The 25,270-nt window shown below is 44.9% G+C and overlaps 1 protein-coding gene across 2 annotated transcripts in view; it reads left to right on the forward strand.

Annotated features, from left to right (window-relative positions):
- Positions 1–642: 642 nt before the first annotated feature.
- The window catches only part of LOC132711541 (uncharacterized), a 191,925-nt gene continuing 167,297 nt past the window's right edge, over positions 643–25,270 (forward strand). For both annotated transcript variants that reach the window (XR_015729246.1, XM_087875271.1), the window contains exons 1-4: positions 643–780; positions 9,068–9,127; positions 23,716–24,039; positions 25,006–25,071. Coding sequence is in view for 1 of the 2 variants with exons in the window: in XM_087875271.1 (XP_087731397.1) it covers positions 24,025–24,039; positions 25,006–25,071 (81 nt within the window). In the remaining variant the exon portion in view is untranslated. The remainder of the gene's footprint in view (positions 781–9,067; positions 9,128–23,715; positions 24,040–25,005; positions 25,072–25,270) is intronic.

Genomic DNA, 25,270 nt, shown 5'->3' on the forward strand with positions numbered 1-25,270 from the left:
AATTGTTGGAAGAAATATCCTTCTGGGTTCAGTGCCAAGTGGGGGAAAAGACACTGGATTCATGGAAGTTGCTTGGAAAGAAGGTTTATTGATGAACAGGATCATATGGCTTCCTGAGCTCTTGAGTTCCTGAGCAGAAAAGGGCCATGCTGAGACTGCCTTGGTTTTATGTCCTCTCTGGGCCCCACCCCAGAGCCTCCTGCTCCTGTGCAAGAAATGCACTCTGGTGGTCAGACTCACATGCTTGGTTGAATCTGCTGAGTGATGCAATCTCCCCAGGTGCCATGTGGTGAGTTCTGTTGCTAGATGGGTAGAGGGCTAATCCTATCATGTCCTGAGGATCTTAATCCCATCACAAATATTTCCTAAAATATTACATTCCTAACTTCCTACAGAATGTATAGTGATAGGATAAAATAAATTCTTACTTTCCATCCTGAACATCATTTTAAAAGAGAAAATAAGTCAAATTAAAATACAAAGTATCTATGTTAATCAACAAGTTACAAAATCCATGTCTTGTGCCCCTCAGTCCCCTTTCACAGTCCACTTTCACAGTATTGCCCAGCAAAAGTGTGTTGTGTTGCTGTTAAAAGGGAGGAAAGGTTTCCCCTCCCTAAGGATTCGAATCTCCCGGCTGGGCGGGCGTCCCAGGCACGCCGAGTTGATTGATGAGTGAAGCGAGCTGCGTGAAAACAGAATTCCTTTATTCTTTTTCAGGAAGACGGATTCGCCAAGCACATGAACCAGCGTTCCTGGGTGAGCTGACATCGTTACAAGGTAAGCATACATTTTTATACTTTTCTGTACAAAGGAAATTCTTTGTTTCTTTTGTTACTTTTGTGTGTCTGTCTTTTGTGTGTGAGTTCGTGGATCACCCTGTGCTTTCTTATTCTACTTGAGACTGGGTGGTGTCTTAGTTATTTGATTTCACGTCCTTTTGTTTCCTTTTGCCTTAAGCTGATCATGTTGTTATCAATTAAGCCCTTACTCCCAGCTTGGCTCTTATCAGATTGCTGGGGCTATTAATTAAATCTTTTCCTTTTGCTAATCCTCTGCCATCCCTTTTGTTTTGCTCTCCTAGTTTCTGCTGTCTTGATAGTTCCTTTCCTGGCATGTCCTGAGTCTTTTGTGTGTGCCATTTCCCTGGGTCCTCTTTTGTTCCTAAATGGCCCTGATGTTCATGTGTTCTATTTTGGGAAGGTCATTTTCCTATGCCTGTGGCCTTTGCCTTTCTGAGTTGATTATGTCCTACTGGTCCTGGCATTGTCTTGGTAGTGTTCCCCTCCTACTATCCCCCATTTGTGTGTGTGTGTGTGTGTGTGTGCGTGCCTGTGCTAAATAGGTGTTTTTTTATCTTCCTTTTCTTTGGCTGGATCTAGGTCTGCGTAAATTTGATACTCATGGTCAATCTGGACCATCATGAGGGCTGCTTGATTATGTCCTGCCTTTCTCTGGGGAAGATTCGGCTTACATGCCCTTATGCAGCTAAGGCAGGGAGGGATGCAATGACAGAGACAACACAAAAGGCCTCCCAGTGCACAGATAGTGACAACACCTGTTAGGGCGATTTTGAGCCAAGAGAAGTCTGGTAACCAAGAAAAGAGCCAAGAAAAGTCTAGCAATGACTGGCTATGGCCAATGTTTTGTGCCAGTTCCTCTAGGTGTTTGACTTCTGTGTCTACAATTTTTGAATTTTGTTCCAAGTCAAAACAGCACAATCCTTTAAATTCTTCGCAGCCATGATGGTGTTTTAGTAGTAAATAATCAATTGCTGCCCAATTCTCAAGGGTGGCCTCCCTGACTTGTCTCAATTCTCTGTTTAGGGCATCCAATGCGTGGGAAGTCGAATTTAAACTTTTTGCTAGGGTACATGCCAAGCTATTTAAGTTCCTGAAATTCCGGACTGCTAGTCTTGGCACTCCCGCTAGCAAAACAGCCAATGAAACATATTCTCCTTTAGTGAATAAACTCACTTGAGAGTCACAGTCTGCCTCTAGGGAATGAAAAGCCCTCCTGTGTCATCTCTGTAGGGATGGCATTAGCATGGTCAGTTTCCCTAGGGTACATGGCCCTCCTGTTGAGTTGGCTGGCAGATATGAATAGGCTTGTAGTCCATACAGTATGAACCAGCCATGAGGCAGCCTCAAGTAGCTATAAGAAAAGGGGATCTGCTCCGTATTATTGCATCTCAATTCAGTATTGTTTAAATTGGTGCAATTTCCATTTCTCAATTGCACCCATAGATTTCAAAACACGAGGAGGAGGCTGAGACAGCAGCTACATGGAGGGTGTACATGTCTAGATCTTTTGTTATGGAGATATTTCCCCACTCATAAATGGTTGAGTATGGTTGTGTGATAGGGAAATGTCTAAGCCATGTGTGGTTGAGTATAGCCTGTGGCCCTATTGCTACCCCCATTAAACATGTTTTTAAAATGTCTTTCACTGACCTCCCCCCAGCTAGACAAAATTCTGTGGTGTTCAGTATCTCTTTTGCTAGGTATTCCTAGATGTTCCCTTTCTCTGGGATGAGGTTTGGTTCTAGGAATGCGGTTACTTGAGTCACAATTAACAATATACAATAAAGGTTACATAGCATGCTTACAATAGATTTTTTGTCTCTCATTGTACAATCTAACCCCCCCCTAAACAAATACTAAAAAAAAGAGGGAAAAAAAGGTAAGTATGTATATCCAGGTAATCCAAATGGTGTCAATAAAGAGTTATTACTGGTCAAGTTTGTTGTGTTCAAAAAATGCTTGCAAGGTCCATTCTTCTGTGTCTGGGTTTTTCTTCAGTTTGATTGGAGGGATTTCTGGGCTGTTGTCCACCACTGCAAGTTTGGCGTGTGTCCAGTGTATCCAGATGTCCCTTTCTGCTACTCGGATAGCTGTCTGGGTTGTTAGTAGAACTTGGTAGGGTCCTGTCCACTTGTGTTGCAGTGGTGAGGTCCTTGTGAAGGATTGTATCCACACGCTATCACCTGGCTCGAACGGGTGTAGGTTTTCCTCCAGGGGCAGCGTCTGTGTTAGGGCACTCTGCATCCACAGCTCCTGTAGTCTCCTATGCAAGGCTGAAAGGTATGAAGAAAGGACCATATTCCCCTGTCTAGGCTGAGAGACTGTGGGTCAAGGCCTTGTAGTGTGTCAGGTGGGCGGCCAAACAGAATCTCGAAAGGGGAGATTCCCATATCCCTTCTTGGTCTTGTCCTTATATATAATAAGGCAATGGGCAAGACTTGTGGCCAGGAGAGGTGTCTCTCCTGGCAGAGCTTGCCCAATAATGTTTTCACCTCACGGTTCGCGCGTTCTGTCCCTGCACAGGAACGCGGAGAGTAGGGACAGTGGAGGTTCTGAGTTATACCCAGGGCTTGGTATATGTATGTGAGAACCTGTGCTATGAAGTGTTTTCCTCTGTCCGTATCTAAGATTCGTGGCACACCAAATCTTGGCACTAAATTTTTAATGAGATGTCTGGCAATCTCCAGGGCCATGGCATGGCGGCATGGAAAAGCCTCCACCCAGTGTGTCAGCTGATCTCTACATACGAGGGCATACTGGTATCCATTGGCCTTGGGCAACTGGATATAGTCCATTTGTATTGCCTCAAATGGCCTTTGTGCCCATGGCCTCCCTCCCTCATAGATGGCTTTTCTGGATGTGCTATTATTGGCTTGGCATGTCTTGCAGGTACTGGTCACTCTGGTTGCTTCTGTGCATATACCTGGCGCATGCCATACCCTCCTAGCCGCATCGACTATAGCCTGGGTCCCACAGTGACCCTTAGCATGTAGTCTCTGACAAATTAAGCATATGAGGCGGCGTGGAGCGATGGGTCTGCCATCTGGGACTCTCCAAAACCCATCTGAAAATGTTGCCCCTAATTTATCCTCCCACATCTGTGCTTCTCCCTGCTCTAGGAAGTCCCTGTACTGAGTTTCAGGATCAACTCTTATTGTTGGGGCAGTGACATTATAGGAAAGGGGTTCTGTAGCTACCCACTTGGCTGTTGTATCAGCGTAGTGATTTCCTTTAGTGACCATGGAGTCATCTGTTTGATGGGCTCTACAATGGATGACTGCAATGGCTTTTGGTAGCTGGATAGCTTGTAATAGTTGGGAGACTTGGGTGGCATGTGCAATTTGCTTTCCTGCTGATGTGAGAAATCCTCTTTGTTTCCACAAGGCTCCAGTGGCATGGCAGACCCCAAATGCATATTTGGAGTCTGTATAGATGTTAGCAGATAGATCCCTAGCTGCTTCGCAGGCTTTTGTTAGAGCGATGAGTTCAGCAGCCTGGGTGCTAAAAGAGGGGGAAAGTGGTTCTGCCCAAATGATCTCGTAAAGAGATACTACCGCAGCTCCAGCAACCCTGTTTCCCTCATGAATAAAAGAAGAGCCATCCGTAAAAACTTCTAAATCCGGGTTTTGCAAGGGGGTGTCAGTTAAATCTGGGCAAGGCAATTCTGCATCCTGTATTAGGTGAAGGCAGTCATGAAGGGGTTCATCTGTCTGATCTGTGGGTAGCAAAGTGGCTGTCAGTGTTCCAATTTATGATCTTCTCCAGCGCTGACATGAATGAGAGAGGGAGAAGCCTTGCTTTAATGCTGAGATGAACTTTCACTTAGTTTCCTGCTCCTTGGCAGATAACGTTACTTAGGAGATAGAGGGAGGGGGGAATTCCTGTGAATAGAAAGTGCTTGGGATGGAGAGATGGATCTGCACAATGGCCAATGAGACATTGGGGATGAAGAACGGAAAGGGAGGGGTTTGGAAGGAGATGCCAGTCTTGGCTGCATTTAGAGTTCAGGAATGACGTTTTTATTCTTAAATAAAGAAAAGATTCATCAGAGACTTTGCGTTTGAGAATGAAGTTTATTTAAGATAACACCGAAACCTGACAGTGGCTGGATTTAATGTGTTGCATCTCTCAAACATTATGTGGTCTGAGGTGAACAATTCAGCCTCATATTGTGCTAAGTGTTGTTGAGTAAAGGCTTGGGTCTGTGATTTTAGAAGGATGGCAAAAACCTCATGAGGCACTTTTAATGTCAGAGGTTGCCCTAGAATGAGATCCTTGGTTCTCTTTACTATTTCAACGGTTGCCACTACTGCTCTTAAGCATGGGAGTGTCCCTTGGGCTACTGGATCTAGTCTAACAGAATAGTACGCCACTGGTCTATGTCCTGGACTGAAGCGCTGGGTCAGGACTCCAGACGGAATGCCTAATTTTTTGTGGATGAATAAAGTGAAAGGCTTATTGTAGTCAGGGAGACCTAACATGGGAGCTGATGCTAGAGTCTTTTTAATTGTTAAGAAGGTTTGTTCCAGGGACTTAGTCCATGTTATGGGATCTGGCATGTCCTGTTTTGTTAACTGTGTTAAGGGTTTTGCCAGTTCCCCAAAAGATGGAATCCAGGGGCGGCAAAATCCCAGGACTCCCAAAAGCGCTCTGACTTGCCTTTTAGTGCAAGGATTTTTCATTGACAATATGGTTTCCACCCGGCTTGGAGCCAATTTCCTTATCCCGGGACCAATGATGTATCCTAAGTATGTCACTTCTTGTTTCAGGTATTGCAGTTTTGAGGGGGAGGCTTTATGTCCCCTCTCTGCTAAGGATTTTAATAGGTAAAAGGTATCTATTTTGCATGCTTGTTCATCCTTTGAGGTCAGCAAGAGATCATCCACATATTGGATTAAGGTGGAGCCCCTTGGCAAATTAATGGAGGATAAGTCTGCCTTTAGAGTCTGGGAAAATAGAGTAGGGGATTCTGTGTAGCCCTGTGGCAGGGGGGTCCAGGTATACTGCTCATCTTCCCAGGTAAAAGCAAAAAGGTATTGGGAAGCATGATCCATGGGGATACTGAGAAAAGCGGAGCACAAGTCTATAACAGTGAAATGGGTAGCTGAAGCTGGCACCTCCGTAATTATCGTGGCCGGATTGGGCACTATTGGCGCTCGGGGTATCACGTGACGGTTGATGAGGCAAAGGTCATGAACAAAACAGTAAACTGGGTTGCTGTCTTTGTCTACCTTGGATTTCTTTACCGGGAATATCGGGGTATTACATGTGGAGGTGCACTTACGCAGAACTCCCTGTTCCAGATAGGCTTTAATCAGTTTGCATATGGGCTGAATGGCTTCCATTGGGATTTTATACTGTGGTATGCAGGGGGGTGGCCCTTCTTTTACCCTAATTGTGACAGGTGTGGCTCCTTTAAGGAGTCCTACCTCTGTTGTGTCCCATCCCCATAAAGAGGAAGGTAAGGTGGCCAGATCTGCGTGTAATGTTGTGTATTGAGTGGCCAGTAGAAAAGTTTTCCTGCTTGGGATGTCTAGGGCTAGACCCTCTTTTCCACACCTGATGGTTGCTCCTAATTTACAGAGGAGGTCTCTTCCGAGGAGAGAGACTGGAGATTGAGGGCATATGATGAAAGAGTGTTTCAGTGAGAAGGGACCCACTTCCACAGTTACATCATTTGTGAATTGTACAGGAATAACCTTCCCTCCTACTCCCATTATATTATCGTGAGCTCCAGGTTTTATTGAGTCTCTATGTGGTGGATGGACAATTAAAGAGGCGGTAGCCCCAGTGTCCACCAAACAGTCATATTCTTTCCCCCCTATGAACAGAGAAATCATGGGCTCTCCCTCCGGGCCATTCCTTAAGGGAATTGCAAGCCCTTGAAGGGTAGCCGTAAATTCATGGTCCTCTTTCCCTAGTCATAGACCACGCGGGTCTCTTTCTGGTTCCCAGTTGGGGTTAACTGGTCCGTCCTGCTGGGCGCGGCGAGGCAGGTTACTGTCTGGGAATGGGGCTGTCGGTGGTTCTGTGTGATAGCTACCCCTCCACTCATTGGTGTTGAAAGCCTCGTTCCTCTGCCTAAAGTTTCTGGGCGGTTCCTAATATCGGGGACGTGTGGAAGTTTTAAAACAGTCCCAACTTGAATGCCCTATTTCTCCACATTTAAAACAGTGTCGACATATGTGGGGGCTCCTAGTCCTTTCACATTACCAGCATTGGCGCCTGCCATAATTAAATCGTCTCTGCAGGGGTCTCGTGTCATGGTGCATGGCTGCAAATATCTGTAGCCCTTCGTGTCTCTCTAACTTCCTTCTCCTATCCCTCTCTCTCTCTCTCTCTCTCTCTATTTCTTTCCTCTCCTTCTCTTCCTCCCTCAGTTTCTCCCTTTGGTCATAAATGAAGTTGGCGATGCAGCGCAACTCCGATATGTCTAACAATTACCAGTTGGAAACTATCTTATGAAAATGCTCCTTAATATCTCGGGCGGATTGGTCGACAAAAGCCGAAGCTAGAATTCTTTGGTCCTTCTGGCAGTTCACATCCAGGTGGGCATAAATTGTGGCTGCCTCTGAAAGTCGAACCCAAAAGGCATCAGGATTCTCCTGGTCTCTCTGGGTAACTCGCTAGAATTCTAACCAATTTAGGGGTTTTTTCCCAATCTCTTCCAAGGCTTTCATTAGGTTTTGTTTTGCCCTGGTATAAGTGGTCCAGTGGGTGTCATCGTTATAGTCCCAGTCTGGATTCTCAAGGGGCCAGGCGACCCTGCGGCGGGCAGCCTGACCCGGGACCCTTATGATTGGTTGTTTAGCAATCTGGTCCATTTTTTCAAAAAGTTTTAACAACTCATCTTTTGTCAAGAAAACATGCAGTAGTTGGTTCATGTCCCCCCATGATGGGTTGTGGCTATCTATAATGGCTTTTAGGGTCCTGATCACTGTTTGGGGGTCTGCTCTGAAGGTTGGGGCATCTTTCTTCCAGATTACTAAATCTGAGGCCGAAAAGGGTGTGTGTGTTAAAACGTAGTCAGGTTGGCCCCTCTGTCTCCCTGATATGGGTCTGCTTATTAAGGGGGCCATTATCTTTGCCTCTCTGCCTGTTTCTATCGGGGGTGTTGTTTTCTATTAAGGATTCCTTATTCCTAGCTAGCTCGGCCCAGCAATACCAGTATGGTATGTGGCTGGGCTTCAATCGGGGTCTAAGCGCTTTTAGGCTGTTTATATCAAAAGTACCGTTGTCTGGCCAAATTTGTCTCCTGGTGTTATCTCTAAGCATTGCCCATTTGCTGCACAATTTCCTGGCTTTCTTTTTACTCATGCCAGGTAACACTGGTGTCTGCCTTGCATCCCAGGCCACAATCAATTCTCTCAGGGGATTTTCCTCTACCCTCGAGTTACTGCTTCCCATGTTCCTTGGAATGTAAGGTTCACTTTGGCTGTAGCCGGGTACCACTCCCACGGTTTTCAGAAAAAAAGTTCTGGGAAGGACTTCGATTCCCTGATGAAGTACGGGCCCCTTCCTTTAGGGAATTCATCTAGGTTTTCGGATCAAAAAGGGATCCGGGAGGACCTCACTGCCCCTACAGTTAGTACTAGCACCTCCCTCACTTCAATACTCAATACTCACATATACACTGGGCTGCTTTCCTTGGAACACCGGGGACTCCCTTTACTTTCTTCTTTTACCCCCCTTTTTCACTTTCTCCTTACGTTCGCTCGGCTTTCACTCCCTTCAAACACAAAGTTCCATGTTTGGCTTCCCCCCCTTGCTTTCTCTATCCTACCGGTCACGGCTCGGTGGAGCTAGCAGTAGGTAGAGGTGCGGCTAGAGGTTGCTCAAAGAGGTGGAATCAGACTGTTATCCAGGTGAAAATCCCACATTCACACACACACTCACGCACTTTCATTCCCCTTTCAATTTAAGGGATATTAAAATTTAGAGCGGTACTCACCTGTTTTCCAGCAGCTCGTTGAGGGCAAAGCTCAAAAATCTCCTTTTGCTACCTTCTTCCTCCTGGGCAGGGTCTGTGGATTTCTCCCTGGACAAAATGGTCTGTGCCAGCTGGGTTCAATCTCCAGGCCCCGTCCGGTTGGCTAGGTTGGCTGGGAGTCCCTTCGTGATTGTCGCCAATTGTTAAAAGGGAGGAAAGGTTTCCCCTCCCTAAGGATTCGAATCTCCCGGCTGGGCGGGCGTCCCAGGCACGACGAGTTGATTGATGAGTGAAGCAAGCTGTGTGAAAACAGGATTCCTTTATTCTTTTTCAGGAAGACGGATTCGCCAAGCACACGAACCAGCGTTCCTGGGTGAGCTGACATCGTTACAAGGTAAGCATACATTTTTATACTTTTCTGTACAAAGGAAATTCTTTGTTTCTTTTGTTACTTTTGTGTGTCTGTCTTTTGTGTGTGAGTTCATGGATCACCCTGTGCTTTCTTATTCTACTTGAGACTGGGTGGTGTCTTAGTTATTTGATTTCACGTCCTTTTGTTTCCTTTTGCCTTAAGCTGATCATGTTGTTATCAATTAAGCCCTTACTCCCAGCTTGGCTCTTATCAGATTGCTGGGGCTATTGATTAAATCTTTTCCTTTTGCTAATCCTCTGCCATCCCTTTTGTTTTGCTCTCCTAGTTTCTGCTGTCTTGATAGTTCCTTTCCTGGCATGTCCTGAGTCTTTTGTGTGTGCCATTTCCCTGGGTCCTCTTTTGTTCCTAAATGGCCCTGATGTTCATGTGTTCTATTTTGGGAAGGTCATTTTCCTATGCCTGTGGCCTTTGCCTTTCTGAGTTGATTATGTCCTACTGGTCCTGGCACTGTCTTGGTGGTGTTCCCCTCCTACATTGCAAAGGAACAAAGTATTGCCCAGCAAAAGTGTGTTGTGTTGTGTGTTGTGTGGAAAGGAATTGATCACACCCTTGGCTTTTTGCTGTGATATATGTTTGCATGATATTCTGAAAGTAAAATTGCCTACAACAATAGCATGACTTGGATTCGATTGTTACTGTGGCCCCATGAATTGTTACTATGGCCCCCTAGGCTGTCTGGTTGAGACCGACAGATCATTAGCTGAACTATTGTTTGTATAGGCCCTCAACATTTTGAATAACCACAAGATGACAGCTGAAAAAGTCTGGAAAACTTACACTTGTTGCTGCCATGTAGTGGCATACAGAGTGTTGCAGCCCAGATTAATAAAAGGGGGAAAGTCTCATTATATTGTATGAGGACGCTCTCTGATGACAACAAGTTCTTAACAGCAGCAAAGGCATTGGCTTCCTTGCATCCCGAGGTCCAAATGGCCTTTTTTCCTAGCAGTATGTGTAAAGGTTCAGCAACAGTCACCTTCTGTTTTTTAAAAATGCTATAAAAGTTTAATAGTACAAGGAATGCCTGGAGCTCTGTTTGATTCTTGGGTGTGGGGGCTTCCTTAATTGCTTTGACTTTGACTTTTACTTTTTGATGGTTCAGGGATACACTTTGGGTGTATCCCTGAACCATCAATTAAAAAACCCAGAAATTCAACTTGTGGCACGCGTATTTTGCATTTTTCTTTTTTAACTTTGAGTCTCCTTTTTTGGAAACGCCCCAAGACTTCTTTTAGCTGGTTGATTAACTGCTCTTTGTTTTCCCTGGACACGAGAACATCATCAAAATATGGTACTACTCCTGGAATGTTCTGTAGGAGGCGCTCCATCATACTCTGGAATAGCCCAGGTACCACACTCACTCCAAATTGTAGGCAGCGGCATTTAAATGCCCGCTGTATGTTACAATGGTTTGGGCCTCTGTGGTGGCTTCATCTACTGATGGTTGCTGGTAGGCTTGTGCTAGAGCTAGTTTAGCAAATGTTTTGCCGTTCCCTAATGAATGCAGTAGATGTTGTGCGACTGGTACCGGGTAGGCACTCTGCTGCAAAGCTTTATTCAGGGTACATATGTAGTCCACGCAGATGTGGATTGACCTGTCCAATTTAATGGGGGTGACTATTGGGGTCTCCCACTTAGCGAGGTCAACCAGTTCCAATACCCCTTCTATTTTGGGCCAGAGAGCAAAAGGAACCCTTCGGGGCTTAAGTCTGATAGGTGTAATATTGGGGTCTAGATTAAAGGATATGGGTTTTCCTTTATACTTGCCTAGGTTTCAGTCAAACACATCTCCAAACTCAGTTAGCAGTCTCTCAAACTTGTCTCCTTGGATGGCATGGATGCCGGTTACTCCTAAACCCAGGGGTTTGAACCATTCGATGCCCAACAGGCTGGATCTGTTGCTATCTACAATGGTCAGCTGCAATTGTCCACAAAAATCTTTAAATTTTATTTGCATTGTTGCTCTCCCCAACACTGGCATAAGTTTCCCTTGGAAGTCATTCAATGTGATTCTCTGGGGTTGCAGTTGTTTTTTTTTTCTTCTTTTTTTCTATTGTTGGGATGAGTCCCTTTATGGTTCGCCAGGACATGATGGTGAAGAATGATCCCATGTCCAGCTCCATGATGCAAGGAGATCTCTCAATGTGGACGGTGATATGGAATTTGTCTGCATCACATGCATTGGAATGCCCCATAGTTGTTTGGTGGATTCCCCTCACTTCTGGGTATTGCTCCTCTCTTCGTCTATTTGTTTTGGAATCCCGGTCTTGGGGCAATTTGTCTCATTGGGAAAACTGGCTCTGCAAGCCTCCACTATTTTATTTATTATTATTAATTTTATTTCTATACCGCCCTTCTCCCGGAGGACTCAGGGCGGTGTACGGCCTGATTAAAAGCACAAAGACAGACAGAATTTAAAATAAATTAAAATTTATTTGGGCAGTCGTTGATGAAGAACTGGATGTGCTTTTTCTGCTCTTTGTGTCCCCGGCCCAGTCGGCATCCGCATAGCAGGTCAAGATGGGTTCTTTGGAGTTAGATGGTTCTAAGTGTAGGCAGGCATCTACGCTATATTTCAGGTACCTGAGAATTCTCTTTGCTCCTTCCCAGTGGTATGTTGTTGGTTCACTGATGTGCCTAGACAGGAGGTTGACTGCCAGGATGATGTCTGGTCTGGTCCAGTTGGCTATGTATAGCAGGGATCCGATGACAGACCTATACAGCGTGTTGTCTTTGAAGGGTTCGCTTTGTTCATACATGTGTTTTAGGAAGTCGGCCTGCATGGGTGTCTCGCAGGGTTTGGCTTCCTCCATATTGCATTTATGTTAAGGTGACCAGACATCCCGCTTTTGGCGGGACAGTCCCGATTTTTAGCAATTTGTCCCGCGGCGTTTTAAAAAAGTCCCGATTTTTCATTCTGCCTCCTGAGTCCCGGTTGCCTCCTGAGTCCCAGCTGATGGCTAGAGGAAAAAAAACTGTTTAAACTCTTGCCGCAGGGCTTCAAAGGTGTTCTGTGTTAAAAGAAAACAAATGAGTAGACCAATGCCTGCAAAAATAGAAAAAACAGCCCCTTAAAGCTTCAGCATAGGTTAATTAGCACAAGTTGATTAGCTCGGCTTCCCCACTCTCAGCTGATTTGCTCTCAGCTGTTTTTTTTTTTATTGAAAAAGTTTTCAAATACAAATTTTTTCCCCTTTTTTCCTTCCCCCCTCCTCCCTAACCCCCCCTCGCCACCCATCCCCCCGTGACTTCTTCACACCAAAAACCTAATTCATAACAGATTACATAATATTTTAACATCGCCTTACTCCCTCCTCTATATACTGACCCTTACTTACTAAAAATATTATTAATATTGTTACTTTCCCCTTTTACCATACATTTAAAAAAAAAAGCAGTCTGCTATAACATTGTATGATAACTTCTAGTTTAGCATAATATTATTATAACTCCCAATTTAGCAATAATCTGCCCTTTTTGTCCTCCCCAAAACTTATATCTATATATTATTACAACATTTCAAAGCAACCTTCCACTTTAAGACTGTATAATAGATCCTACTTTAACATTTATTCTTTGTGTATATTAATATAACATTTCAAAGCAGCCTTCCCCATAAATCCTAATTTAACATTTATTCAACTCTATCCATTTCCTCCACTGCCCTAAATATATCACTTAAACATCCCTTTTCTTAAGCTAATCCATCAGTAGACTAACATATTTCCACCCACTTTCCTACAAAATTACCATGCACAACAATTCTTAATATCTTTAATCCACTGCCCACTCTGCTAAAATATATATATATATATATATATATATATAATATCTTCTTTGATGTCTTTCCACTGGATTGTTGAGTCCCTCATCCATAATTGGGTAACGTAGCATCCTGGTGCAACAGTTTGTTCAAAGTCTTCAGTCATCATCTGCCCCCATCAGTAATGAATATCCTCATATATATATAAAAGTAAAAACAACCACCCGAGTGACATTATGATTATATTCCATATAGTTGTAATTGTGGCTTTCATCAGGATTATTAATTCCCATCATCCTAATGGGTAACAACCAGATCTTCTGCATGCCCCAACGTAGCTCTCTTGCCTTGTAGCTCAGAATAGTTATAATATATTTATCAATACAAGAAAGAAATCCAAAATAGATAATTCAAATCCAACAGTTTAAGGCTCTTTTCACATCCCAAAATTACGGCATTGCAGAGGTCTGTCACTGTCCTCAGGATGATATTAACCAATACTTCGCCTCCACTATCTTTTCACATATTCATTCATTTTTTAAAAATCACTGGCTTCACCGTTGCTTAATTTAGAAATTTCTGTTTTTATGAGACCTATTTCTTTTTTTCTTTTCTTTTTGTGGGTTTAATTTCCATCCTGTTTTCCTTTCTACAAGTTGTATATCAACTGATTGGTTTTCATTCTGCTTTATAAGTTGATCTTGTTGGTTTTGTTTTTGTATCTCATATTTCTTTTTTGCCAATTGTATATCAGCTAATTGATTTCCATACTTGTCTTTAACTTGGTGAATCATCACGTTGAAATCAGATGCCGCTTCTCTCATATTTGTAGATAATCCAGCTGGGGTATCGAGAGAATCCAAAGGCAATTTGTCTACCGCAACCTCTGTAATTCGATGTTTTCCCTTTATTTCCAACTCCTTCTGCTTATCCTGTATTGTGCCTATAGATGTTAAGTTCATTTTCAAATTTTTTTGATAAAATTCTTCCGCTTTTTCAACAGTATCTAATTGGTATCTTTCTCCTTGATATCTCAATATTATGCCAACTGGGGCATCCCACCTAAATGGAATATTTCTGTATTTTAACTCAGTCACCAGAAAACCAAATTTCTTCCTTTCCGTTAACATCTTGGGGGGGAGCTCTTTGTAGATCCATATCTTTCTTCCATACAATTGCAAAGTAGAATTGAAGGAATTTTGCACAACATTATTCCTAATTTCTTTATCTGTAAAATAAATCACCACATCTCTAGGCAATTGCCTTTGCTTTGCAATCCAGGAGTTTATTCTGAACACTCTATCAATCCTACAAAACACTTCCTCAGGTTGAACCTTTAAAATCCCAGCCAGAATTTCAGAAGATATTTTCCTTAAATCATCTCTGTTATTTTCCTGCAAACCTCTGAGTCTGATCGCATATTCTGTAAAATTGTAATGCACCATTAGGACCTCTCTTTCAATCCGTTGTTGTAAATTTTCTGCATTACAAGACTTTTGTTCAACCTCCATTTTAGGTTTTTCTTCTGAGCTATTGTCTTGAATGTTTGTCAAATCATTTTCAATTTTTTGTATTTTATTATCCAAATTGTCCTCAATTTCTTCCACTTTAGACTCTAATAAGTTAGTATTTTCATCCAACTTAATCATAAATTCTGCAAAGCCATTAGCCATTTTTATAATCTTTCGATCCAGAATATCAAACTTTAATTGCACTAATTCTTTAATTTCCTGCTTAAATTTTTCAAAGTTCTGATTCACAATCTCATCCCTTCTTACAATCTCCTCCAAAAGAAATTCAATTATATTAAAATCAGTTTTCTGAGACTGGAGCTTTAAAACTTGGTCACGTAATTTGTTAATGGGGGAATCCCCCCCCATTGCTTGTTTGTCCGGCTTTAATGCCATATTTCAACACAGACAAACTATTTTTTTTAAAAAAAAGAAAAGAGAGGCAGCAGAGAAAAAAAAACTTCTTTCCAACCAAGATCAATATCAAATCTCCAGGAAGAGAAAAAACACAAAAGTAGAGCTTTATTTTCAAGTGTAGCCAAAAATATTTATTCAGCTACTTTGTATCTCAATAGGAAACGGAAGGACTCTCCCTTTCAGCCCCTTCTCAAGCCTCGGCAATCGCCCTTTTTAAAGATTCTTTTTTCCTTTTCCTTTTCCTTCTTCAATAATTGTTATAAACAGCTCTCAGCTGTTTTGCGCAGGGCTCTTGCTGCTTGCTAAATTGCTCGAGCAGATTTTTTTTTCTCCTTGTGCAAACCAAGCTCAAAACGAAACTGAAAGTGAAACAGGCTGTTGGCTTGTTTGCTGCAACGTTGGAAAATTAGGCAGCAGATTTCTCTTCTTTTTCCTCACCAAAAAAGGTAGGTGCAAACAATGGGAAATTTAGGGCAAAAGAGGAGAGTTCAAGATTTTAAAACACAAAAGAAAAAAAGCTCTATTTAACTAGGGAATTGTAATAATTGAGATACTATTAATTGTATATTGTGTTGAAAGCAGAAATGGTTAAGTTGTGGTTTGGAGGAATATATGGGGGAAATTATTTGGTTTATTATTATTGGTAAATATAATTAATTGATTTGTAAGAAATTGGATTGCATGGAAATAATTGGAATATTCATGTTCATATTGATTAATATACAAAAAAGATAATTATATAACTAATTGATTTATATTAAAATGTTGAATTTGTATTAAACAACTGTATTACATAATTACATAATTAACCAATGTGAGGATGGATATAAAAATAGATGACAATGGGAAGGGGTATAATATAGAATAGAAGGGAAAAATTGAATTTGATTAAGATTAGAGATGAGGATGAAGGCTAATATTGTTTTTTTTAAAAAAATAGATGAGGAATAAATATGGCAAAAAGGAAATATAGAAATTGTAAATTTAATTGAAATGACTAAACACTGTTTAAATTTGTGAACCGGCCAAATATTCTGTTCAAAGAATATTGTATGTTTGTATGTGTGTTTCTAATTATTGCTATTTATTCATATTTGTTCTCTTTTATTCTTTAAAGTTTAACAATTCATTCTTTATCTTAATATCTTTATATTTGTTTGGGGTTGGCTTTCTTCCCTTTCATCTTTTTTATTGTACAGCAATCTTTCTCCTCAAACCTACCACCTCTCTCTTTTCTTTTCTTCTTACTTTCTCTTTCCCCCACCCTCTTCTTCTCCTCCCTGCTTCCTTTTCCTTTCTCCTTCTCCTCTCTTCCTCCCTCTCTTACCCTCACTCCTACTCTAATTTCCCTTCCCTTCCTTCATCCCTCTCTATTGCTGTATCCTTTTATGCATACGGATTACTCAGAGGGCTGAAAAAGTTATTTTTGACTGGTCCTCGCACTTTTGACCAGTCCTCGAACTTACGACTGTCCTCACATTTTACATTTTTTGCCCTATCTTATCACCAAGGTGAAGAGAAGCAGTTGTGAAATGAGTGACATGGTTGTTAAGAATGCTGCACGGGCATAAATGTGAGGATGGTCATAAGTGTGAGGACCAGTTAAAAGTGCGAGGACCTGTCAGAAATGACTTTTTTCAGCCCTCTGAGTAGTCCCTATACACATAGCCATGGCCACCCGGTCACATGACCAGCTAGCCACGCCCACCCAGTCACATGACCTCCAAGCCACGCCCATAAAATAAGCCACGCCCACAATGGTGTCCCTCTTTACCAATGTTAAAATCTGGTCACCTTAATTTATGTAAGAGTTCCAGTATCTTTTCTCTCTGAGAGAGCCTGAACCCGTTCTGTGTTTTGGTTATCTGTACCCCTAGGTACTTATTTACTTTTCCTAATGTCTTGAGTGTGAAATGCCTGCCTAGCCTTTCTGCAAATGTATCGCATTTCTGTTTGTGAGGGCCAAAATATAAAATATTGTCCACGTAAACCAATACGTACTCTATTAATGTGCCCTCTTTCTTGAGGAAGAAGCAAAGATCAGCAGAGGTGGGTGTGAAGCCCATGTCCTTGAGGATCGCTGCCAAGCAGTCATACCACCTTTTTCCGGACTGTTTCAAACTGTACAAGCTTTTGTCCCCTTGTATTATCAAAGCACCCAGGGGGTGCTTTGACAAAGATTTTTTTGTCTAGTTCCGCATGGAGGTAAGCGGTTTGCACGTTGAATTGATACACTTCGAGTCCTAGGAGGGACCCTACTACCAAAGCACTCTTAACACTTTCAGACCTGACTGTGGGTGAGTACATGTCTGTATAGTCCTCGGGGTATTTCTGGGTGAACCCTTGTGCTACCAGTCTAGCTTTGTATAACACCTGGTTGTTCTCGAGCTCTTTGATCTTGAAAACCCACTTTGTTCCGATGGGTGTTTTGTCAGTAGGTGCCTTAGAAGGGGTATATATGTTTAATTCCTTCAGGTTGGCCATCTCTTTGTCCATTGCTCGCTCCCACCTATCCCTTTCCTCCGGTGGCAGCCTGAGCACCTCTTCATATGAGTTGGGTGTTATTCTGCTAGTATGTATGGATAGGACATAATCTTCGACTCTTTTTGGGGTCTTGTTTCTGTTAGATCTGATGGGCCTGTTGGGTGGTGTCTCCGTGTCATGCATGTACCTGGCTTCTTTCTTAGTGAGAGTGTCTATTTTTATTGTAGGGTGGCCTTCCTTCCATTCCTTGGTAGTTATTTCATGGTGCCTAGGTTTGTGCCTTTCGTGTTTATGTGTGTCTGTTTTGTCCTGACTGTCCTCATCTCTCGCCCTGTCTGTATCTTCCTGCCTGTGTAGTATTTCATTGAGGTGTATTTTGGACCAGTTCATATTTTCATGAAATACCGCTGTCCTGGATATAATGAACCTGTTGTCTTTATCAATAAACCTATACCCCTTAGTTCTGGTTTCATAACCCATGAACCTTAATCTTCTCGAGACCTTATCTCCCTTGCGCCTAAGTTGTTTCAGGATGTGTACATCTGCAGTGACCCCAAAAATGTGTAAATGTCCTATTTGGGGCTTTCTGCTGTACATTATTTCATATGGGGTCTTGTCTACTACACTGGACCAAAGCCTGTTTAAGGTATAGTTGGAGTATGTGAGTGCCTCAGCCCAGAAGGATTGTCCTAGTCCTGCGTCTTCTAGCACGCACCTGGTCATGGTCTGCAATATGCCGTTTTTTCATTCTACCACCCCGTTCTGGAATGCAGAAAACGGCGATGATTTAAAGTGCAGTATCCTGCGCTCCTTCAGCCAATTTGAGAATTCTCTGGATAGGAATTCGGACCCTCTGTCTGTCATTATCTGTTTTATTTTTGTGTTATGTTGTGTTTCCACCCTTTTGTAAAACTCCCTAAATTTCTGGAATGCTTCATTCTTATGGCTGAGTGTGTACACGAATCCATACCTACTGAAGTCATCCACTATGGTTAGGAAATATCTCTTCTTGTACTTTATAGATGATTTCATGGGGCCCACTAGGTCCATGTGTACCAAATGGAAGGTGGATTTCGTGGTACGTGTGGCTCTCTTGGGTTTGGGCTTGGTCTTTGTTGTGTCTTGGGATCGGCCTGGCTGTGCTTCCGGGTTGCAGTGGCCCCAGCTGGTGGTTCTTTGATTCTACCAGTAGTGGCCGGGATTTTAGGTCCAATCAGCTATGTTGGTCAATTACTTCACCCAGTGGCCAGCCTATAGCAGCAGCCTTAACAATATATATTCTTGGTCTGTTCCTGGTTAAGTAAACTTGTTCTAGCCTTTTTCTACTTGCTTTTAACATGGAATAAAGAGAGTTGAAGTCACTTGGAGTTGCCTGGCTCATTGAAACCTGCTACATTTCACTGGCGACGGAAGTGGGATCGAGAGGAGAGCTGGAGCCCGCGACGGAGACAGACGGCGAACGTCAAAGTAGACGCGGCCCAGCCTCAGTATGATCTCTTGCAAGTATACAGCCTTAGCTCAGAAGCCCCGAGTTCCATCAGGGTAGTAGTTAACATTGAGGGCACAGCGTGTCCCATGTTCTTGGACACGGGATCCCCCGTGTCCATTATTTCAGCTAAAACACTCCAGAGTATCTGCCCTGGAAATTTGTCCTCACTTGAAGCCCCCCCCACATTCAAGTTAAGAGACTTCGAGAAAAATCCCATAGCATTGAAGGGGGTTGGAACATTCGAGGTTGGATTCAAGGGGGTCTGACAGAACCTCGAATTGTTTATAACTGAAGGGCCGTATACAAGCTTATTAGGCAGGAATTGGATGGGCCCTCTAGGCACTGAGGTGACCGGGGTGAACATGATTAGAACCGCAGACCCGGACTTGGTAAAGGTCTGCGCGGAGTTTTCAACCGTATTTGATGGCTTGTTGGGGTTATATAATGGCCCTCCAATCTCCCTTCAGTTGGACCCGGCCGTTAGGCCCATCAAACTTAAGGCATGCCGGGTCCCCCTTGCTTTGAAGCCTAAGATCGATGCTGAGTTGGATCGGTTAGTCGCCCAAGGGGTCTTGGAAGCGGTTCCTCACGGGTCTTGGGATACCCCAATTGTGACCCCAGTGAGGCTGTATGGGGCAGTCCACCTCTGTAGGGATTATAAATGCACCCTCAACAAGACATTGCCCGATCACGCCTATCCAGTTCCGGTCGTACAACACGTCCTGGCCACGTTAGTGGGGGCTAAAGTCTTTGGCAAGCTGGACTTGGCCCAGGCATATCAACAGCTGCAGGTCGACGAGGCGACGGCCGATGCACAGATGATCGTTACACACAGAGGTGCTTTTAGGGTGAAAAGACTATAATTCGGGGTTAGTGTCGCACCCGGGATCTTTCAGAACTTAATGGACTCACTTTTGAAAGGGTTGCCAGGAGTAACGCCCTTTTTTGACGACATGCTAATCTCCGTCCCGACGTTGTCAGAATTCGTCGTCCAACTACGAGCTGGGTTGCAAAGGTTTCAGGCAGCAGGGCTGAAAGTTAAACGGGAAAAATGCCTTTTGGGGGTAGAGCGAGTGGATTTTCTGGGGTTTACGGTTGACGCCAGTGGTATCCACCCAGCACCGGAGAAGGTACGGGCAATCTGTGATGCACCTGCCCCCACGAGTAAGGCAGAATTGCAAGCATTCCTCAGCCTTTTAAACTTTTATCATGCTTTTCTACCTCACAAGGCGGCGGTTGCGGAACCCCTTCATAGACTCCTGGACAAGCAGGCCAAGTGGACTTGGGGCCCGTGGCAGGAAGCAGCGTTCCGGGCAGCCAAGAACTTATTGATTTCTAACAATGTGTTGGCCCATTTTGATGAGTCGCTCCCGGTGGTTTTAGCGTGTGATGCATCTCCTTATGGGGTAGGGGCTGTTTTGGACCATGTGTTGCCGAATGGGAAGGAGGTTCCAGTAGCTTATTTTTCACAGACCCTCTCGGCAGCTGAACGGAACTATGCCCAAATAGATAAGGAGGGCCTAGTGATAGTAAAGGGGGTAAAAAAGTTCCATGATTTCCTTTACGGCAGGCCCTTCACCATCTTAACTGATCATAAGCCATTGTTGGGACTTTTCGCACCCGATCGCCAGACGCCACAGGTACTCTCACCCCGGGTTCTTAGGTGGTCCATATTTCTGGCTGGTTATCAGTACTCTCTGGTATATTGGAAGGGCAAAGCCATGGGGCATACTGATGGCTGAGTCGCCTTCCATTACCAGAGAGTGGTCCTGACCCCGCCCCGGCTCATGCCATAATGCTCCTGGAGGACCTCCCAGACATGCCCCTCCACGCCAAGGACATTGCAAAATACTCATCTAGGGACCGAGTCATCTCCCGGGTCCTGGACTGGGTGGGGAGGGGGTGGCCGGAGGCCAAGCAGGGCCCAGAGTTTACGGCATATGTTGAGAAGCAGGGGGAGCTATCAGTGCACAAGGGGTGTTTGTTGTGGGGATGCAGGGTGGTGGTTCCACCCCCACTACGCAATGCACTGCATGAAGCACATCCCAGGGTGGTGCGAATGAAGGCCCTTGCCCGAAGTTATGTGTGGTGGCCTAAGATAGATAAAGAAATTGAGACGTGGGTTCGGGGTTGTGGGCCCTGCCAGGAGTCACATCCAGCCCCTCCCTGGGCCCCAGGGCAGACATGGGAGGACACCCGGAAACCATGGTCCCGTCTCCATGTAGATTTTGCTGGGCCAGTACGGGGACAAACGTTCCTCATAGTGGTGGATTCCCACTCGAAATAGTTAGAAGTTGTCCCCGTTTCCACCACGTCCATGGCCATTACGGTTAGAGCTTTGAGAAAGCTGTTTGCCACTTTTGGGCTGCCTGATATGCTTGTGTCAGACAATGGTACAGCTTTCACGTCAAGGGAGTTCTTAGAGTTTACTCGGAAGTACGGCATCCAACACATACGATCGGCGCCATTCCATCCGGCCACGAATGGCCAGACCGAACGTATGGTGTGTACAGCCAAGGAGGGGCTTAAGCGATTGGGGGATGGGGATTTACAATATCGTTTAGCCCAATTTTTAATCGCACAGCATACCACCCCCTGCACAGCGACGGGTTATAGTCCTGCCGAGCTGCTTATGGGGCGTAGGCTTACCACCTTATTAGATAGGCTCCATCCTGATAGGGCACCCCTTCTAAGGCCCAACACGGAGGAAAGAGGAGCACCTAGGGGGTTCTTCCCCGGGGACCCAGTATATGTTCAGAACCATGGCATCGGCCCAGTTTGGATGCCTGGCCACGTGGTATGGGTTAAGGGGCCCACCTCATATGAGGTCTCCACAGAGCGGGGGGCCATCTGGGGACGTCATATTGATCAGTTGAGGCAGAGGGAAATCCTTCCAGAGGAGGAGACGGAAGTGTTGGAGTACCCGTACCTCCCAGAGCCACAACGGGAACTTGCCCCACCCAGCCTGGAAGGGCTGGAGCAAGAACCAGCAAGGTTGGAGATCCCCGCTGATTTGGAGGCTAGTCATTTTCAGCCGGAGATGGGCCCGACGGATGTGATTGTGGAACCCCTAGTGGCCAAAATTCCAGCTACCACCGGGGGGGGGCCTCCCCAGAAAAGATCTTGCCATGCAGGTCGTGCCGAGAATGGCGGTTGCCCATACACCTCAAAGACTATGTCTGCGGGGCAATTCGCACTTAGAGGGGAGTGGGTTCATTGGAACCCACTACATTTCAGTCTTGATCTTTGAACATTTACATACAGAGCACTTTAGATAGTTTTTACAGCACTTTATTTTTAAACCGTTTGAACACTCAAGCATTTTTTGGATAACTGGAAAACTGGCGTGACCCAGCTTCCGGTGTAATAAGTGGGCACAATCATCATGCATGGGCTTGCCAATGCATAGTTTCCCTTTGTGTGTTACCTCATGTGTTTGTTTGCTCTCTGTATTGTCCTCTGCCTTATCCCCCTCTATTTCCTCGTTGTCATCTACTTCATCTTCGATGCCATCTGTGTGTATGTTTTGGCATGACTGGTGGCCCCTTTTGGGTTGGAGGTATGTTAGCCCTCCCTCGATAATTATCTTACCTATGTTCTTATTGTCCCTAGTCATGTAGGCTCTCCCCCCTTCAAAAGTGGTCTTGATGCCTGTGTCCTTGCTCAGTCTGAGGGTCGCTAGTATGTTGCGTGGTATTCCGGGTACGAGTAATACCCCCTCTAGTTTCCCTATTCCGTTTATGTATGTGTTTCCCCTGCCCGTTACTAGGAACCTTTGCTACCTTTACGTAGTAATTCTCCTTTGTGAATGCTGTAAGTATTTCCCTATTGTTAGTCGTGTGATTGGTAGCTCCTGAGTCTATGAGCCATGCATCTTTCATTTGGGTGTGTGTGGTTTCCTGATCTCTGAGTCCATACATAGAGCCTGTCTGGCTTTCCCTGGAGCTATCTCTCCTCCCTCTCCTGTCCCTTGGGTTGGGAGAGTCTCTACGTCTATACCTGTTGTCTGATGGGTGTCTGTCAGGGAAGCCTGACCTCCGGCCTTGCCTTTCCCTATCCTTGGTGTTTCTGGGGCAGTCTCTTTTATAGTGGTTCCTGGAACCACAACTGTAGCACTCTGGAGTGTTGTGTTCCCTGACCTGAAAATCGACCCTTTTGGTTGTCCTGCCTTCCCTGCGACTTGCGTAATGATCCCTCCTTAGGCTGTCCTCCGCTATCAATTTATTTGTGAGTGTCTCTGGTGTGAGGTGCTCTAGACTGAGGCTATCCAGTTGTGTTATGAACCCATCCCAACTAGAGTCAAGTGAGTTAATTATAATATTTTTCATGCTCTCCTCTGATATTGCCTCCCCTCTCTGTATTAACTCTAATCTAGTAGCGTTTAGGTTCAGGATGTGTTCCCCCATTGATGTGCCAGCCTTGTGTCTAGCAGAGTAAAATTCCCTAGAGATCTTGGTGGTTGTGACTACACTCTTGCTATAAAATAGGTTGTATATTTTTTGTAATATTTCTGGTACTGTTAGGTGGTGGCTAAGGCTAGGGTAGATGCTAGGGGAAATACTTGCAATAAGTATATAGAAAGCCCTATGATGTAGGCAGTCTATCTCAAAGGTCCAGGGTTTTCTAGGTGGGTCACTGATTAAAAACAACATATCCTCCCTCAAGAAATTAATTTGGAGTTGCTGATTCCAATCAAAAAGGTTTGTCCCATCTGGTTTAAGTTTCTGGAAATCAGCAGGCAATGTCACAGCACTATGTGTGGAGTTACTCACATTCTGTCGCTGTCCCTGGTTATTTATGTGAGGGAACTCACAATATGGCACAGGGACATTTGGTATAGCTCTGTACAGACTTGTATCTATGTTCCTCTCTTCTCTTATTGTAGGCGGCTCCTGCACATGCTCGGGGATCATTCTCGTCCGGCAGTCGTTGTAGAAGGTGCTCGGGTTCGCGGCTCCTGGTAGAAGGCCCCAAACTGCAGGATGGCTCCATGGCTCGGCCCTGGGTGGCCTTGGCCGGTTGTAGTCCTGCCGGAAGGTCTGTTGAGTCGCTGCATGGTCCATCGGATGCCTCGGGGTGGTCGTCGGCCTCGCGAAGCTCAGTCGGATGTCCGGATGGCTCGGCTCGGCACTGAAGGTGTGGATCGGGTCTGGATTGAAGCTCTCGCCAGCTGGTGGTCCCAGGTGGCTCGGAGATGGCCGCCGGATCGGTAGGTGCTGGGCGATTCCCCTGGGTTTGGAGGGGTGTCCCGGGCGTAGCGAGTAGGGGTCCCCGGTGGGTGGCAGCGGACGTTGTGCCCAGTTTGCGAAGGCAGCGTGGTCCGGGTAGGTCTCCTCTGGGGCCCTTAGGTTGCTGGTTGCTCTTTCTGGACACGGGTGTCCTTTGGTGCGGGCCCGGTAACTTGATTTTGTCGCCGAAGGCCACGGTTAGTACCCGCATGGCCTTGTCTATCTCTAGCTCGGTAGGCGAGCTAGCCGGTTCCTCTCCCCACCCGTCTTGGCTGTTTGTGGGGTTCTCTTCGGTGGCTTGAGGGTAGGCCTCGATTCCCGCCAGAAAATTCAAATTTCGAGCCTCCATTGGCTGTTGGTTGGCCATCTTGGGTGACATCATTTTTCAAGATGGCCACCATGGGGAAAATGCCTTTTTGGCCCCCGTTTCTTCGGCGGGAAAATGTTCTGGGGGTGTTTTGCCTACCGTGTCCTCTTCTCTGTGGTCGGGTTCGGTTTCTTCCTCCCTCGTCACTGCTCCACAGTCCTCGATCAGGGCTCAGAGTTTCGCAATGAGTTTTGGGTTGTTCGGTGCTGCCTTGATGAGGTCTAGCAACTTGGATTTTAAATCGCTTTCCTCTTTTTCGTTGATTGCGTTGTCGTCGTCTTCCTTGTGTCTTGCTGGGGTGCTGGGGATGGAGCTCTGCTCGTTCTCATCTACCATCTCCTTTTGCAAGGCCTCTGCAGTGGATGCTTGTGCTGCCATGCCCTTCAGGTATGCTCAGGTGTTCGGTCTCCTCTCCTTCTCAGTCAGTTTGGAGATTCCTTGCATACCTTGTTTCGATTGGGTTATAAACCATCCTCTGCTACCATTCTGTTACAGGTTTCCAAGGATCTAACCCAATGATTCCAACACGAGGTAAGCTTGATTCAAAGTACCTTTATTTATATCATGTTTACTATTACAGGTAATCGTCTGGAATGAATCTGGGATCCCTGGACAACACCTTTTATACCTGGGAGGCGGGTCTAAGGTAAGGAGGGATTAGGGGAAGGGTCTGGTGGGTAGATGTTAACCCTTGCCATGCCATGGTCAAAGCATATTAGACATTTATATCCAACAGTTTTGGGCACCACACTATAAAAAAATGTTGAGACTCTAGAAAGAGTGTAGAGAAGAGCAACCAAGATGATTAAGGGACTGGGGGCTAAAACATAAGATGAGCAGTTGAA

This window comes from Pantherophis guttatus, chromosome 8 (assembly GCF_059756535.1).
Source record: "Pantherophis guttatus breed Tessera chromosome 8, ASM5975653v1, whole genome shotgun sequence".
Taxonomy (NCBI): Eukaryota; Metazoa; Chordata; class Lepidosauria; order Squamata; family Colubridae; genus Pantherophis; species Pantherophis guttatus.